General features: G+C 44.8%; 3 protein-coding genes across 3 annotated transcripts; 2 read left to right on the plus strand and 1 right to left on the minus strand.

Annotated features, from left to right (window-relative positions):
• Positions 1-396: 396 nt before the first annotated feature.
• On the plus strand, positions 397-9,702 carry NDUFS2 (NADH:ubiquinone oxidoreductase core subunit S2). Its single transcript, XM_079108398.1, has 14 exons — positions 397-544; positions 1,154-1,260; positions 2,828-3,018; positions 5,361-5,481; positions 5,676-5,788; positions 6,143-6,217; positions 6,388-6,465; positions 6,595-6,680; positions 6,886-7,005; positions 8,147-8,276; positions 8,738-8,833; positions 9,008-9,091; positions 9,225-9,282; positions 9,465-9,702. The coding sequence occupies exons 1-14, from the start codon at positions 450-452 to the stop codon at positions 9,500-9,502; spliced, it is 1,392 nt and encodes a 463-aa protein (XP_078964524.1). The 5' UTR covers positions 397-449; the 3' UTR covers positions 9,503-9,702.
• Positions 9,703-10,187: 485 nt separating this feature from the next.
• On the plus strand, positions 10,188-13,425 carry FCER1G (Fc epsilon receptor Ig). The gene is made up of 5 exons (XM_079108812.1): positions 10,188-10,347; positions 12,211-12,302; positions 12,460-12,495; positions 12,902-12,922; positions 13,067-13,425. Exons 1-5 carry the CDS (start codon positions 10,299-10,301, stop codon positions 13,127-13,129), a joined length of 261 nt encoding a protein of 86 aa, XP_078964938.1. The 5' UTR covers positions 10,188-10,298; the 3' UTR covers positions 13,130-13,425.
• A 2,355-nt stretch (positions 13,426-15,780) lies between these two features.
• APOA2 (apolipoprotein A2) lies at positions 15,781-17,108 on the minus strand. The gene is made up of 4 exons (XM_079123810.1): positions 17,026-17,108; positions 16,782-16,856; positions 16,379-16,511; positions 15,781-15,998 (listed from the first exon to the last, which is right to left on the minus strand). The coding sequence occupies exons 2-4, from the start codon at positions 16,831-16,833 to the stop codon at positions 15,878-15,880; spliced, it is 306 nt and encodes a 101-aa protein (XP_078979936.1). The 5' UTR covers positions 16,834-16,856; positions 17,026-17,108; the 3' UTR covers positions 15,781-15,877.
• Between the last annotated feature and the right edge of the window lie 561 nt (positions 17,109-17,669).

The raw sequence follows: 17,669 nt of genomic DNA on the forward strand, positions 1-17,669 counted from the left end.
ATTGGCAAAGCCTGGGGCTACCCCAGGATAGCAGGATGCAGAGTAGAACAGCAGGACCACAGCCAAGGTGGAAGGAACCTCCACGCGAGGGTGAGCCAGGGTCGGAGCCAAGTGGGCATTTTCCAAGGTACACGTAGGCGGGCTTTGCCAGAAAGGACGAAATGTAACTTTGCCCCTGCTAGAGTTGCAAGTTTCTTTCTCTCACTTCCCGAAAAGCCAACCAAGTACCGTGGGAGAAACCGCCCTAAGTAAACATGGCGACATTCACCGTTATTTAAACGCAAGTGAAGCCAAGTCGCAAAACCCGGATATTGTCAGGTTCGTAGTTGAGGGCTCTGCCAGCTTCCATGATGGTGGATCTATTGTGCCAATAGACCAGAAGCCCACAAGGAGGCGCGCAGGAGTCACTTCCGCCCGGTTCTCCTTCCCGCAGTCCGCAACAGGGTAAGATGGCGGCGCTGAGGGCCCTATGCAGCCTCCGGGGTGTCGGGACCCAGGCGCTGCGGCCCGGGGCTGGGGTTCGTCTGCCGATTCAGCCCAGCAGGTGAGACCGAGGGCAGTCCTCGATATGTTCTCCTCAAGGATAGGGTTTCTGAAAGATGAGGACACTCCATGGGTCCAGTGACCCCCGCCTAGGAAAGAATGACCCAGGCCTGTGATCCCCTTGCCCGGACCTTATTTTTCAGGCTCCGAGATGTAGTGGCTCCCGCTGCGGCTGAGGAAGGGGCTTCAGCTCGTTGTGCCAGCGGTGAAAATAGTGGTGTGGGAGACAACTTGATTGCATCTCTCCTGTCATACCTAAGCAGAGCACAGCCACGGAACCAGAATACCGCCTCACTTACCGCTGCCCCCCCCCCCTTATCTTACGTTGACTTTGAATAAACCCATCCAAGGGAATGTGAATGTGATGAAAATATGAAGGAGCCAGGGTCCCCAACATTGCATACACTGGGTGGAATGAGCCCAGAAATAAGTCTTAGTAGGAGCGGAACCTCTAAAGTTCTACCTTATTTTGCCAAAGCTACACTATCTCTGTCAGTAATTAGGGCATTGTAGAATCCAGGACACCCTTCCTAGGGCCTACTTGAGAGTGAATGGGAACAGAGGAACCAATCATGGGTCACTTTGTCTAAAATGTGTCTTTAACTTCCAGAGGCGCTCGGCAATGGCAGCCAGATGTGGAATGGGCTGAGCAGTTTGGGGGAGCTGTCATGTACCCCACCAAGGAAACAGCACACTGGAAGCCTCCACCTTGGAATGGTGAGTATCCAGAACCACTGATTCAAGCCACACCCATCCCTGCCCCATGCTGACCTCTTAAGTGCTCTTGAGCCCTCTGTCTCAGGCAAGTTTAGCCTCTACGTATTTGCTTCTTTCACTACCCAATTCAACAAACGTATTAGTGATAATAACAGGTATTTGTCAGGTAGAGAAGAGAAAGAAAGATATTCCAGAAGAAAAGAAAGAGTAGGTCTTAGTTATTACCCAAAGGTTCCTACCAAATTTCAATATTTATTGTCATTTCTTTCCAGGTTTAATACATTTCCATCTGGACAAGTTAGTTTCCCCACTGGCACTCAAATGTAACCTACTTGAATACAAACCATATTTTTTCCCCATCGAAATTAGTTCTTTTCTTTATTTTTTAAAATTCTGATCAGTGATACCCTCATTTCTCCTAGTCCTTCAGAATTGAAACTTTTTAGTCATCTTGGACTTTTCTCTCTCTTGCCTTTTACATCTTTGTCTAGTAAGTCATCAAATTACATAGGTTCTTTCATAATATTTCATATCAGGTCATTTCTCTCTTTTAATTTTCATTGCTATCACTCTGTTTCATATTTATATTGTATTAGACCTTAATTATCTTAGGAATCTACTTATTTGGGTTTCTGCCACTGATGGTGTCCTCTATCCAGTTATCCTCTAAGATTGGCCTCTAACTTGAAATTCTCCTGCCTCAGCCTCTCTAGTACCTGGGATTACAGGCATGCACCACCATACACAGCTGTGAAGCATTTTTGTATATCTATTTCATTTAATCCTGACAATAGTCCTTTGAGAGTATTATCCCAAATGTGAGGAAACTATGGTATAGGGAGATCAAAACCAGATCAAGGCTGGGGGCCGTGGTACACACCTGTTATCCAGAGAGTTGAGAGGCTGAGGCAGGAGGATCTCAAGTTCACGACCAGTCTCAGCAATTTAGTGAGGCCCTAAGCAACTTAGTGAGACCCTGTCTCAAAATAAAAAATAAAAAGTGCTGAGGATGTAGTTTAGTGGTAGAATGCCCTTGGGTTCAATCCCCAGTACCAGGGAGAAAAAAAAATGAAGAAGTAGAAAAGGGTTATGTAACTATTTTCTATACTTATTAAATATGTGTTCTAGGAGACATAAAATGAGATTCATTGTTTGTTTGTTTGTTTTATATTAGGGATTTAACCCAGGGGCAGGGGCACTTTACTCTGAGCTACATCCCTTCCCTTTTTATTTTGAGATAGGGTCTTGCTAAGTTGCTTAGGGCCTATCTAAATTGCTGAGGCTGGCCTTGAACTTGTGATCCTCCTGTCTTAGCCTACCAAGTTGCTGGGATTACAAGCATACTCTATCATACCCAGTGTGATTCATGATCCTTCTTGTTGGAAAGTTTAGATCTCCCTTTTTCCCCTTCTAATGGTCCTTTTCCTAGTTCTATTGGTGATTAGTAAATTAACAAGGTATGGGACAGTGTGATGGAAGATCTATAGGGAGAGAGTAAGTCCTTGTTGTCTGTTGGAGGTTCCCAAGGGAATTATCATTTGTTTCTGAACCATTTGCCACTTCTCAGATGTGGACCCTCCAAAGGACAAAATGGTGTCCAACCTGACCCTGAACTTTGGGCCACAGCACCCAGCAGCCCATGGAGTACTGCGACTAGTGATGGAACTGAGTGGCGAGATGGTGCGAAAGTGTGATCCTCATATTGGACTCCTACATCGAGGCACTGAGAAGCTCATTGAATACAAGACGTATTTACAGGTGTGGAGAGGGGGAGCAGGGGTCTGTTGATGGGATCTGGGTTCTAGCCTGGGACCTTGCAGGGTTTGCTGCCCCAAAACTTCAGAGAAGGAAGATGTTGAGGAAGGTAGTGCATTGAGGTGTTTTTTTTTTTTTTTTTTTTTTTTTTGGTGGTGCTTGGAATTGAACCCAGGGCCTTGTGCTTGCAAGGCAAGTACTCTACCGATTGAGCTATCTCCCCAGCCCTGCATTGAGGTTTTTAGGATAGTCTTGGTTGGGAAGATGGAGGATGATGTTAGGGAATGCTTGAGTCATTTGGATTTGACTTGTCCAGCAGCAGTGCTTTGGGCCTGGAGCCACAGTCTCAATTTTTCTATAGGTAACTTGGTTCACCCCTTGACCATTAGTACCCTAATGCCTCAGTTTCCCTGATCTTATACTAGTGCGTCAAAGCTAGTGTCCCAAAGGGCAGAGAAAGAGGAGAAAGACGTCAGCTCTCTAGGATTAACAGCTGATTCTTGTATCTTCCAGCTGTCTAAGTTTGTTTTAGAAACACTGAGTGAGTCACTGGGAGGGGATTTGTGACAGTTTGCCATTTTTAGGAGAACCGTGTGACCTAAGTGGTGAAGGTCAAATTTGAAGGAGTTGGATCTGGGAATCTGAAGTTTTTTTCTTACTGTCATGAAGAAAAGTCCTGAAAACATAATGGTGGGGTTAGGATTTAGACTCAGCCCTGTGTTGGGATGAACAGTGACTAGAACATGATGCCTCTAGAGAATCATAGGCAGCGATGGATTCTCGTTCCAGCATCCATGGGTTAACCCCTGTACCGTTATCCCACGTCACAGTGACATCAGGATAAGAACAGGCTGTCCCAACAAGAGATACTTTAGCTCCACCTCTTTCCTGGAAGCTGAAGATGGTTCAGCAGACAGTTAGGACTTAGTTTCTTGGCCTTCTGGGGGAAGGACTATTTCTAACTGGTGCTCCGTTTTTCTTAAATCTCTTGCTCCCAAATATTCCTAAAACTGATTATCTTTCTCCTTCAACATCTCAGTTTTTCTTTTTTCTTTTTTTTGTACTGGGGATTGAACTCTAGAACGCTCTACCTCTGTACTACATCCCTTGCCCATCTCTCTCTCTCTCTCTCTCTTTTTATTTCTTTAAATTTTATTTTGAGACAGGTCTCACTAAGTTGCCCAGGCTGGCCTGGGACTTGGAATCTTCCTGCCTCAGCTTCCCAAGTATCTGGAATTACAGGCATGTGCCACTGTGCCCAGCTCAGTTTTAAGAGACTTAAGAGAAAACAGACAGAGTTAGTAGTCTAGGCCACTCTTTGGCAGAGTGTCACTTGGGCCAGAGGACTGTTGACAATGGTGCACTGGTGCCAGCTAATATTGACTAGCAAGAGACTGATTGTTAAATTTTCAGGGAATTTTGTGAGCCAGTTATTGAACACAGACATTATTAAAAATTAAATAACATGATTTTTAAAGAAGTTTAATCTTATGATAATTTATTAATTAAAGACATACACGTATGGAAATATTATATTATACCTTATTAATGTATACGATTTTTATGTTTTTGTGTATTAGTTAAAAAATACATTAAGCCAGACATAGTGGTACACTAAAGTCCCAGGGACTTAGGAGGCTGAAGCGGGAGGACTTGAAGTTTGAGACTGATCTCATCAACTTAGGCCTTCAGCAACTTAGTGAGACTCTGTCTCAAAATAAAAAAATACAACGAACTGGGAATGTACTTCAGTGATAAAGCACCCAGGTTCGATCCCCAATGCCAAAAGTAAATAAATAAAATACGTTAAAAATTAAAAAGAGGGCTGAGGTTGTGGCTCAGTGGTAGAGTGCTTGCCTGGCATGTGTGAGGCACTGGGTTTGATCCCCAGCACCACATATAAATAAATACAACAAAGATATTTTTAAAAATATCTTTAAATATTTTTTAAAAAGTACTAATTTAAAAAAAAATAAAAAGAAAAGAAATACTCGAAATTCATTATTTTTTTATTACTACATTTTACTGGACTGCCTTTGAAGTACTATTGAGTTTCTGTATTAGAAATGCCATATACTGCTCTTCCCAATGCTGCATTCAGTTACATAGTTGATATCTTAAAAGTGGAAATATTTTCACTCTGGAAATTGACAAACATGGCAAATCAGGGTCCTCCCCTCACGTTGGAAAGCCATTTTGAAACATTTGCCAGCATACTAACTAGCTTTTGGGTTATCTCATCCTGCCTTGCTGGGGCTCCTGTCCACTGGAAGGAAGGCTTCTGGCAGCCATACTATGGGTTCCTGGGCTTGTTAGATATGACCTAGATTACTCCCTCTGCCTAGGCCCTTCCATACTTTGACCGACTAGACTACGTGTCCATGATGTGTAATGAACAGGCCTATTCGCTAGCTGTGGAGAAGTTACTAAACATCCAGCCTCCTCCCCGGGCACAGTGGATCCGAGGTATGCTCTGCCACTTACTCTTGCTGCCCACTATGAGAAGGCACATGCCTTCTCCCTATCCCTTCTCTGCCTTAAGAACATTGAACCCAAGCTCCGTATTCAGTATTCAGACCCCAGGCTCTGCCCAGACTGCTTTCAGGATGAATCCTTGGCTGCTCTATCCTTCTGTTCTCCTTGTTTTTGCCTCTCCACAGTGCTGTTTGGAGAAATCACACGACTTTTGAACCACATTATGGCTGTAACCACACATGCCCTGGACATTGGGGCCATGACCCCTTTCTTCTGGATGTTTGAAGAAAGGGAGAAGGTATGAGGGAGGTGAGGACAGGAATAGGGGAGGAAGAGCACAAAGTAGGGAGGGCATGAAGGAAACAAGATATTCAAAGGAGAAACAACATGGAGAGAACATTTAGAGGGAAAAGGTATATTTACGTGAGTTATATTCTTAGGAACTCTGTATCACAAGGGTTAGTCGGGCAAAAAAAGGCAGAAAATGGGGGTAGTAGGTGCTGGGGAATGTGGCTTTAGTAGAGCATTTACTTGGCATCCCCAGCACTGAGAAAAAGGAAAAAAAAAAAAAAAAAAAAAAGAAGGTGGTGGTATAGTGGGCCATCATGTTGTTAGACTTAGGGGTCACTAATTCCCAGTGTGTCCTTTCAAGATGTTTGAATTCTATGAGCGAGTGTCCGGAGCCCGAATGCATGCTGCTTATATCCGCCCAGGAGGAGTGCACCAGGTAAGTGGGTGGGCTTCCCTGCCTCCCAAACCTCCAGTATAGGCCTCTTCCCTCTGTGGCCGCTGGAGGGCAGTGCTGGTTGATGGAACCTAATCCTGGGGGTGAGTTGCTTATCTGGTTCTCCTTAATGGAGACTGAACTCTTCAGTATTGCCTTCATTTGTCTTCTAGGACCTACCCCTTGGACTTATGGATGACATTTATGAGTTTTCTAAGAATTTCTCTCTTCGGATTGATGAGGTAGAGGAGGTAAGATAGAAATCAATGGGGAAAAAATCTTTTTCCCTCTAAAAGGGCATGTGGGATTTTAGTTTCCAATTGTAAAGAAAATAAGATTGTTATAAAGAGCATTAATGCATCAGTTTTCTTGATCAATAGATGCTGACCAACAATAGGATCTGGCGAAATCGAACTATTGACATTGGGGTTGTGACAGCAGAAGACGCACTTAACTATGGTTTTAGGTAGGATAATACTGTTTTTTTAGGGGTGGAGATGGGAGTGGGGAGTTCAAGTATGTGGCTTGAAAGAATGTTTGGCACCCTCCTTGCCATTTTCTGAATTTGTATCCCACACCCAGAATGTGCAGGAGGGAAGGAGGAGACTAAGGAATAATGTGTCTCCTTTCTTGGTTTGTGAAGAGTAGTCCTTATGCTCTTTATTTTATAGTGGAGTGATGCTCCGGGGCTCAGGCATCCAGTGGGACCTGCGGAAGACTCAGCCCTATGATGTTTATGACCAGGTTGAGTTTGATGTTCCTATTGGTTCTCGAGGAGACTGCTATGATAGGTAAGTCCCCAATCCTTTCTCAGTTCCTTGTCCAGCTCATTGTCCCTGCTTAACTTTTCTCTTTGCTACTTTCTTCTTTACTCTACCTCCAGTACCTGTAGGAGCTCCTCTGTCAAATTAAGTTGCTTGAGCTGGAAGTGTAATTCAGGGAGAGAGCACTTGCTCAACATTTCCAAGGCCCTGGTTTCTGTCCCCAGTGCCTAACACAAAAACAAAAAAATCCCCAAACTAGATTACACGTACATGGCACCTTATCTTACCCTTATACTTCCTGTCTTAGATAGAACTAGTTTGGGCTGCATTTTATGACTGAGACATCTAAGGCATAAAAGTTACAGATTAGCTTGGGATTATTCTGTTAGTAGTGGTTAAGACTAGAATCTGCCTGATCCCGTTCTCTTTCCACTAGATTCTAAGCTTCAAATTCCACTCCTCTTCACTGACCCTGAGTAAGATTTGCTGCTGTTGTTTTTCTGTTTTGTTTGCTTGTTTTTCCATTTGATTCCCCCATTTTTTTTTTCTTTTTTTTTGTAGTGGGATTTGAATCCAAGGGAACTTTACCACTGAACTATATTCCCAACCCTTTTATTTTATTTATTTATTTATTTTAAAAAATATTTTTAGTTGTAGATGGATATGATACCTTTATTTATTTATATGTGGTGCTGAGGATTGAACCCAGTGCCTCACACATGCTAGGCAAGTGCTCTACCTCTGAGCTACAGCCCCAGCCCCCTTTTTATTTTGATACAGGGCACCCAAGTTGCTTAGGGCCTCGGTAAATTGTAAAAGCTGGCCTCAAACTTGCAAGGTTCTAGCCTCAAGTTGCTGGTATTACAGGCATTTGCCCTTGTGCCCATCTCCTCCATTCTTTAGTCTAAGAAAGTGTTTAAGAGGATAAAGAGGGAAACACTACAGCCCATCATCAGAGAAAATAAAGAGGATTTGGGGAAAGACTCTAGTAGAGTCAAAATACTACAGGATTTATATGAATAACCACTTGAAGCAGAGATGCTGTATTAGGAGAAAAGAGGGGGGACCTTTTATCTGACTATCTTGAGGTCAACCAGAGGTCATCTTTCCAGGCCCATATCTGTTCCTCAACCTGGGTCTTGTTCTGGGTCTGTCTCACTTACTTCAGGTACTTGTGTCGGGTGGAGGAGATGCGCCAGTCCCTTCGAATCATCTTACAGTGTCTGAACAAGATGCCTTCTGGGGAGATCAAGGTTGATGATGCTAAAGTGTCTCCACCTAAGCGAGCAGAGATGAAGGTTGGCTGCAGGGAAACGGAGAGTGGGGTATCAGGAAGGAATCAGTGGCCTGGGAGGAATAGCCTTAGATTCAATTCTATTTTTGCTTTTTCAAAGAATTCACTGTGTAAGTTTTCTTTGCTTTGTTTTTAGTACTGGGGGTCAGGGTTTGAATCCAGGAGTGCTCTACCGCTGAGCTACTCCCCTGTACTTTTTATTTTTTATTTGGAGACAAAGGCCTGACCTTGAACTTGTGTTCTTCCTGCCTCAGACTCCTGAGTTGCTGGGATTATAGACGTGTACCACCAGGCCTGGCACATTGTATAAGATTCTGAGCCTCTTGTAGCCCTTTTGTTCTGTTTTCTCTGCTTCCATGTTGGTTTTTAGACTCCCTGAGGGCATATTATTTTCTGTGCCAGAGGAAGGCTCAAGAGACAGAATTTTTGTCTGATTTACTACTGGTGTGTTTTTCCTCCCTTTAGACTTCCATGGAGTCACTGATTCATCACTTCAAGTTGTATACTGAGGGCTACCAAGTTCCTCCAGGAGCCACGTATACTGCTATTGAGGCCCCCAAGGTGAGGAGAGGAAGGGAGGGGAAAGACCAAATGTAGGGTGAGTAGCCAGAGATCAACATACAACAGAATGCTCACTCATCAGTAAGAAGATGTGAGGATGAACAGAGAAGTTTTGTTGGCAGGAAAGAATGTTCTTCCTATTAACAGAGGCACTCAACCTTCTTCCTTGCACAGGGTGAGTTTGGGGTATACCTGGTGTCTGATGGCAGTAGCCGCCCTTATCGGTGTAAGATCAAGGCTCCTGGTTTTGCCCACCTGGTAAGAACCAATCCCAGTGATTCTAATGTTAATAAATTAATCTGTAATTTATTGATCTTGGCTGAGATTTTATGAAATCTCCTTCCATCTCCTTCTACTCTTGCTCACACTGTTGCTCTCTCCATCTCTCCAGGCTGGTTTGGACAAGATGTCTAAGGGACACATGTTGGCAGATGTCGTTGCCATCATAGGTATGAGGCATCCTATTGTTTACTGGAGGTATCTTAGATAAGGGGTTTCAGGCTCTGGTTGGGAAACCAAACACTCCCTGTTCAGCATAGACTGTGGCATGGACTTGAGGCCTCCGTCTCTTAGACTTAGTAATGAGTTCTTGCTGTTTGGTAACATCACTTCTCTCTATCCTCTGACCTAGGGACTCAAGATATTGTGTTTGGAGAAGTAGATCGGTGAGCGGGAAACAGCATTGATCTGCCCTGCTTATCAGCTTCCTCTGTGGATCCTGTCCCTCATTGAAAATGGGGCTGTGTGTGTGTGTGTGTGTGTGTGTGTGTGTGTGTGTGTGTACACACACACATATATATCTGTACAGACTTTATGCATGTACTAAAAAGGAAAAATTATAATAAATTAGCTGCCTTGCGGCCCCTATGCCCCTGGTATGTCTTTTTAGTATCTTACTGTCTTTCACTTTGTTTTTCTTTTACACTTAGGCCTTAGCAATTTTTCCTGCTCATCTCCACCCCTTTGCTGACTCTTGCCCTTTCCACTTCTCTATTCCTCATTTCCTCTTTTTCCCTCAGTTCCCTCTGCCTTAACCTCAATGTCCACACAGAATGGTAAACCCCTTAAGTCAAGACTGGGTATAGTTTCAAGTGGGAAGGAAAGGGTATAGAGGGAAGCTTGAAGGACAGTTTATCATGTCAGATACAGATGTGTCTCTGAACAGGGGCGGAGTGAAAGGTGAAAGTGTAGACAGCCTTTCCCAAGCATGAGAGTGCCCTCATTCCGTGGGCTAAGAGGTTGATCATCAAAGGGCTGAGGCTTAGTCCAGATCTCCCAGCTCCCCTAGTTGGCCCTTCCGGGAGCCGCCCAGTCTCTAGTGCAGGAAGGGGAAGGGGCCAAAGCATGGGGGAAGGCGTGGCAGGAAGGGGGGAACTCTGTGGTCAGGGAACTGTTCACAGAGCACAGCTGCGCAGTGCTGTCAGCGTCCGATCCCAGCTCTGGGCCCCTCAGACTCCGGCCCAAGATGATTCCAGCAGTGATCTTGCTTTTGTTCCTTTTGGTTGAACAAGCAGGTGAGAGTGTGGTGAGGGTCACTGAGCTGGGCCTCAGTATGAGAATCATGGGCATGTATTGGACCGCTAGAGTCAGGGTCGGGAGGAGGGAGGTCCGTGGTAGGCATGTGGACACAAGGCTGAGATACAGAGATCCTGAGGCTGGTCCTGTCCAGGTGCCACCCAGGGTACTCCTTCATTTTAGTACCTTTCCTACCTCATTCCAGACTGACTTCAGGATTGCTTTGAAACTGTCAGTTTGGTAGGAAAGCAGGTATTTGTGTGGCTTGATGAGTTGGTCTGGGAAAAAGCTCCATTATCCCTGATCGGCATTACCTTTGTGGTGTCATTAGTTTTGTTCTCTGGGAGTTGGTCTCTAGTTAGTTATAAATATACAAAGCTCCCTCTTAGAGAGCAGAGGCCTGTCCTTGAGTTTGGGAACAAGGCAAGGGGTATTCAAGATAAACAGGCATAATTGCTGTTTTGGTGGATCATCACTGCAGCACCAGCTGATAGGAAGATGGACTGTATGAAAGGCCTGTTTATAGAGACCTGAGCATCAGCTGAGAAATACAGGCACAAATGACAAGGTTCTAGCTCTAAGACTATAGTTGACTGAAGAACTCTCACTTTTTGTTTACTTTGGGGTGTCTATGCTGGGAAGGTGTCTCTGTTTTGAACAGAGCTTGTGTCAGCTGGGTGTTGGGGAGGAGGGAGTTGGTTAATTTCAGGGAAACTGGAGAAATTTTTAAATTTCTCCAAAGAGAGGGCCCTGAGGAGTCCCACTAGCCCAGCTGAGGTAGAGAAGAGGATGGAGTGAGCTGTTTATCTGCTGTCATGGAATGAAGAGGGAGGCCAGACCCCCAGGGCATAAGGAAAAGCTTTGGAGGCAGAAAATCATAGATCTTAGTTCCAGTCTCTTGTTTAACTGTGACCCTGAATGAGTTACTTAGCTTTTCCAAAAGCTTGGGTTTCATCATCCATAAAATGGTGATGTTTCCTTCACAAGGTAGTTTTGAGATTTATGCAATATTGTTACAGAATAAAAAGTACTGATGTCAGTACTGGCCCATATTAATCATATGTATGGTATTAGTTCTGATACGGGCTGGGAACAGTCTTGGAAGCCCAGACCCTATGTGATTTTTTAAACTCATACAAAATTTCCCCTCTGAGAGGCCCACAGTGAGTAACAGAACTGAGTAGCAGGAGGAGGAATTCATATTTTGCATTTAGTTTGTGATCATTCCCTTGAGCCTGTGGTCATTTCTCCAGCTCCATGTGCAGGGACAGTGGTAGGCATAGCAAAGTGGACACTTTGTTTTTTGCATATTTAAGTGTCTTGTGGGATAGAAAGCAATGAGGCTGAGCCTGGGAGATGACCAATAATAGAGTAATTGCCTTCCCTCCCTTCCCCAGCTCACATCCTTCCTGTCCAGCTCTCAGCCACAGGTCACAGGACTTAGCGGAGACTGTGGTTTCTTAAGCTGAAATTTGCCACTGCCTCTCCCTCCCCTTCCCCCTCTGGGCTGAGGTTTTTGTCTCAGCCCAGTGAACTCAAACGGGTCCTTGAGGTAGATGAAGTGCTCAATGGTGCCCAAAGAACCACAGTGCTGAAGAGTGTTGGGGTTGAGGGAGAAATCTTCAACTCTTGGTGCATGTAAGTCCTACTGCAATAGAACACTTCATGCTTTCTATCCTATCCCTAGTCTATGGTAAGGGAAAAATAAGAGAAATAGGAGTCCAGAGAGGAACATAGATTTCTTTCCTAAAAGGGATCCCCTCTAAGTCTGTCCTACTTCCCAGAGCACTTTCCCTTCTCTCCTCTGAGCACCAGATCCTACCACCGTGTCCCTGACCCCCTGGCACCCTCTATCCCCTCAGCGGCCCTGGGAGAGCCTCAGCTCTGCTATATACTGGATGCCATCTTGTTCTTGTATGGTATTGTCCTCACCCTGCTCTATTGTCGACTCAAGGTAAGGCAAAGTGGGGTGAGGGCTGGAAGGAGAAGTGGGAGGGTGGCAGCAGTATGGATTGGAGGAAGGGGAACCCAAGGGGTTCTCCCACAAAGCTTGGAGGGAAGGGGATTGGCCTCTAATTTCCTCTTTACTGATTACTTTTCCTCCACTTCAGATCCAGGTGCGAAAGGCAGCTATAGCCAGCTATGAGGTATGGACCCTCCCACACCTGGGTGTTAAAATTTTTTCAAACTCTCCCCTTCTCGAGTTAGGGTCTGAGTCCTTTGGGAGGGCATGCATCTCCTGTACTGATCTTTATACACCTGAGTACCTTACACTACCTACCCTGCCAGTTAGCCAAGCCACAAGTTAAATGTCTGACAGGTGACAGGGAAGAATCAAGCACAGGGTGATAATGAATGCGTGAGAGAGTTGTGTGTTAGGTTGTATTTGTATTCATGTTGGCAAATGTGCATTCATGTCCCAAACCTCTAGCCTTAGGCAGCGAACCCTGACTCTGACCCTGACCCAGATATCTCCCTATGTGGGAAAGAAGATGCTGAGGGGTCCTCAAAGAGATATGAGTCTGTAATCCCTTGCCCCTTTCCTCTCTACAGAAATCAGAGGCTGTTTACACGGTGAGTGAGCCTGATTTCCCCATCTCAGTATCTGCAGAAGAGAGTGGGGTTTGGGGTGACCTTGGAGAGGGACCAGATCTATGGGGTGGGTGGGGTTCCTGGGGTGAGATCAACCCCCGACAATCCTTTGACTCTCACCTTCAGGGCCTGAGCACCCGGAACCAGGAGACATATGAGACGCTGAAGCATGAGAAACCACCCCAATAGCTTTAGCCACATTCTTCTGTGGCTTTCAGTTCATTTCCCAGCCCTCATTGTCAGCATTGCATATGCCTCCACACTCCTAATGTCAACTGACTACCCCTAAAATGATGCTAGTCCCCATGTTAATATACACCAGCGGTTCCTCCTCCCTCTTAAAGACTTATGCTCAGATGCTCTTCATTGGTGTTTATTTTTTAGTCTCACTCCCTTGCCCCACCCTTTTTCCCTTCCCCATCCCCAACTCCTGTTAAACAATGGGAAGGGAGATCCTCAATAAAGCTGCCACAGACTATACTCTATTTGTTCATTTGTTTATCTTATATTTATTCAGCCTCTACTAGGCACTAGGCAAGATACTGAAGATAACAGTTTTGAGTAAAGCAAATTCAGTTCTTGACCTTATAGAACTCACAGTTTAATGAACTTAAAATTACTTTTCTCAAACGAGGGATGAATATTGACTGTAGGTGGGTGAGGGGTGAGAACTCTGACCCCCAGATGCTCTGAGATAGAGCTGGAGCAGGGAGTACACTCCCTATATACCAACTCTGTGTTGGGAATGTAGGCATGTTTGGAGACATTAGAACTTAAGAAATGGCTTCTGTACACAACATGGCTTTCTGTGTCTGACAATTGACAATTGTTGGGTGCGGGGCGGGGGGTGCCTGTCTGTCTAATCTCAGATTGTCACCAATCAAGATAGTACCAATCCAGTATATGCCCATGGGAAGTAGCACATCTGAAAAGTCAGACGTGAAGAAAGAATGGAATAACCAGGGTTATGTGAAGCTCCTAATAGAAGGTTTTATAGAAACTGAGTTTTGGGGGGACTCCAAGGCTAAAGGAAACTTTGAGAGTCAGATGCAGTGGTGTATTACTGTAATCTCAGTGACTCAGGAAGCTGAGGCAGGAGCATCAAAAGTTTGGGGCAGCCTGGGTAACTTAAGTAGTAAGATCAAAAGATCTGGGAATGTAGCTCAGTGGTAGAGCGCCCCTAACTTCAATCCCTAGTAGCACATACACATAACAAGGGACTTTAGAGAAAGGGCCAAATAGGGATTGGAGATGGGTTAAGGCAAAGGGAAACAAACTGGGTCCAGATGAGAGGTCATCTCCCCTAAGCACATGGGCGGGTGACTAAGGAATCCCTGTTTGTGCCTGTTCTGTTTCCAGAACTGCCAGGAAGCTCTGCCTGGAAGTATTTAAACTTCCTGAGATGCTGCCGGTTCTACCTTTAATGCAGCAGTCATTCTTGAATGGGTCTAGGGTTTCCAAGCTTCCAGTAACCCCTTGTCCTGAGCAGCACTTTGTACTGGGTAGTAACTTATACTTCTCAAACTTGCAAGTGATAGACTAAGAAATCTTTATTTCTTACATTTGGCCATAAGAGAAAAGGTAGATATTTTGAAAAAAAAAAAAAAGAGTAGGGGAACCATTACAAATGACGAGAATCTTGAAGGACAGATTAAGGAGGTTGATCAATATATAGAATAAACTGGAGCCATTTCCATTCTCCAGGGGAAAGATGACTTCAGATGGTCTATGTGAAATGAGTCAGGGTAGGGAAGTAACTGTTTTAATTAATTAATTAATTAATTTGATACTGGATATTGTACCACTAAGCTACAACCCTAGTCCTTTTTATTTTTTATTTTGAGACAGAGTCTCGCTAAGTTGGTGAGGCGGACCTCAAACTTGTGATCCTCCTACTTCAGCCTTCTGAGTAGCTAGAAATAGAGAAAATAACTGTTTTAAAGTAGGAGGCTGAGGTTGTAGCTCAGTGATAGAATACTTGTCTAGTATGTGTGACAAGTTTGGGTTTGGTTCCTTGTACTGTAAATAAATAAAGTGGGAATACATTTTTACTGGAAAATACCTCATTTCCCCAGACCCTCCATTTTAGGATTGTATATCTCCCCCTGTCAACCCAGTCTGATATCCATTTCATTTTGATTTAATCCAGCTATCACAGTTTCTCTACTCTACTATGTACACCAAGTTAGATAACTGTCAGGTCTTTAAATAGCTACTAATGGCTACTAGTATGGCTACTAGGCTCTAAGATGGCTACTAGGGCAGTTCTTAGTGCCTGGATAATGGTAGGGGAAGGACTTGGAATGGGTCCAGATCAGAGGTTTTGAATGGAGGGAGGAAATAGAACATTTTTGGGGAAAGGAGTGAAACTAGGTTTCTCGTTTATTGTGAGATAGGGGAAACAGAATATTCCCCTAACTCATAAGGAAAGAAAGTGCCTTGGGTTACATCACTGGACTCAATTTTGGGAGAAATTTTTCTCTTCATAGAAGAATTAAGGGAAAATTCTGAAGGGTGCTCTCATTTCCTATAAACTTCAGAAATCTAGGGATTGAGTTTATGAATACTTCTTTTCTTTCACAAGTTCCATATCTATACAGTGGCACTGTAACTCCACAATAGAACCATGACTGGGTCTGTAGGGGATTTTCTGGGTTTGGGGAAGAATCACAGGCACACCATACACCACTGCTCTGTCATTTCAATCATTTGTCTCTTCAACCCTTTCTCCATCCTTCCATGCCAAAACCCTTCTCCTTTTAGAATCAGATTTATCTTTTCCTTCCTCTTACTCCTCCCCAACTCTTTTTTCCAGGCACCCGAATACATGAGGCTCACAATTCAACTCCTTCCACGTTTATTGTAGAAAATGGGGAATAGGTAGGGAGAGGGACACTAGGCCTGGTCCCTGGGGCTGGAAGAAATGGCGGGGTCACCTCACTGTTCAGCAGGCTGTGTTTTTTTGAGGTCCATGAAATTGCTCAAGAAGTTAATCAGATCAGTTCCAGCCTTCTTGACCAGTGGTGTCAGCTGCTCCTGCGTCTTTTCAAAGTAAGCCCTGGATAGGGGAGGGATTAGAGGTCAATGTGAAGAAACCTAATGACTGGCAGGGAGGGGTCTTGTTGGTGGTAGGAAGTCAGAGCAAAATGACCTAGGTCTCTAAACTTAGATGCTGGTCAATCCTGGTATGGTAAAGCACCTAGGAGGAGAATAAGCCCTCCACTGAACAGAATGATAGACCCTAGAGATTGAAATACAGGGATCACTTCCTGTTGCCCCTGTCTAAAACGTACACGGGATCTATGGGCAATGGAAGAATTTTTCTCTCCAGTTTAAGCCTAATCCTTCTTACCTCCCACCCTTGAACTCAGTCTCCTGCGAGACTTCCCATCTTCTCTTCCTTCTTTCCATGATCTCACTCTTACCCCTGATACTTACTTGGCCTGGGCTTGAAGTTCTGGGCCCTTGGCTTTCTCCACCAGGTCCTTCCCGTAGTCTGTCACAGTCTGGAGGTACTGAGAGACCAGGCTCTGCAGACTTGGCTCCTCGGCCTGTCTCCGAACCAAAGCCCCTAGATACACAGGCACACTCTTCTCAGCTGGGTCCCCAGCAATGAGTCCTGGTCTCCCACCACACCTCTGCCATTCCCCACCCCAGCTCTCAGCCCCCTTTCCAAATAGGTATCTAGAGAAATCTTTGGATGGTTTTTCTGGACTTCAGAGAGAAAATAATCTTCCTTTTGAGCCCTGTGTTTGCCAGACTATGTGACAGAAACACAGACAATGGGTAGCCAGGACCATCACCTCCTGTTCTTCTTTGCCCCCCTCCCTCCATATCATACCTTCAAGGCTACAGATGGTAAGAAGCAGCACAGTCATTGCAAGCAGCTTCATAGTGGTGACAATAGAAAGGTGGCCTAAAATATAATGCTGGTGGTGAGGAAGGATGCTGAAGCCAAATAGGCTTCATCCCCTCCCCAGGGATCTCACATCCAGATGCCCACTCCAACCTGGTTCCCTCCCTTTCTATCATCAAAGCCCAGTTCTCCTCACATGCTGCCCACACCTCTTTTTCTCTCACCATACCTAGTCAACGTCTCTGTCTTTGGTGTCTGTTCCTGGCCTGCCTGGAAAGGCAAGGGCTATATACCTGTCCATCTCACCACCCCCTGTCAGGTGATAGAGACTCTGGGGAGATCTGGAGTGGGGGAGGGACCATTGGGAGTAAACAGATTGGAGAAATGGGGGAGGAGAGGACAAGCAATGAGGAACTCAAGGTGATGGAATGAGAAGCAGAGGATACAGACTTTAGCGAAGGTCACAAGTGTACATGTCAATCTGTTTAAGATTTACTCTTTTGGGATCAGGGCTACTAATCTTTGGATTTGTATGCATCAGGGAAGCAAGATTCCTAATCCTTTCTCTGAAAAGCTCTGACATCAAGCCCTTGGTCCTTGATCTTTTTATCTCTTTTCTGAGTAGATTTCATCTTCCCAACCCTACTTGTCTTCACTGCAACTTTGAACATAAGTATTGTGGAAAAGAAAAAGCAAAAAGGAGTTGAAATTAGGGGCAGCAGTGAAGGGAATGGGGGTTAGGGAAATAAGAGTCAGGGTCAGAGGGCAGGCAGGATTGACTCTGTCCTTTTTTCAGTTAATGTGTAATGAGGCGGGAGGAGAAAACAACCTGGAGCCCAGAATGACCTCCTGGTTGTTGATCAATGAGCATAC

The sequence above is a fragment of the Sciurus vulgaris genome (genome assembly GCF_902686455.1).
Source record: "Sciurus vulgaris genome assembly, chromosome: 1".
Taxonomy (NCBI): Eukaryota; Metazoa; Chordata; class Mammalia; order Rodentia; family Sciuridae; genus Sciurus; species Sciurus vulgaris.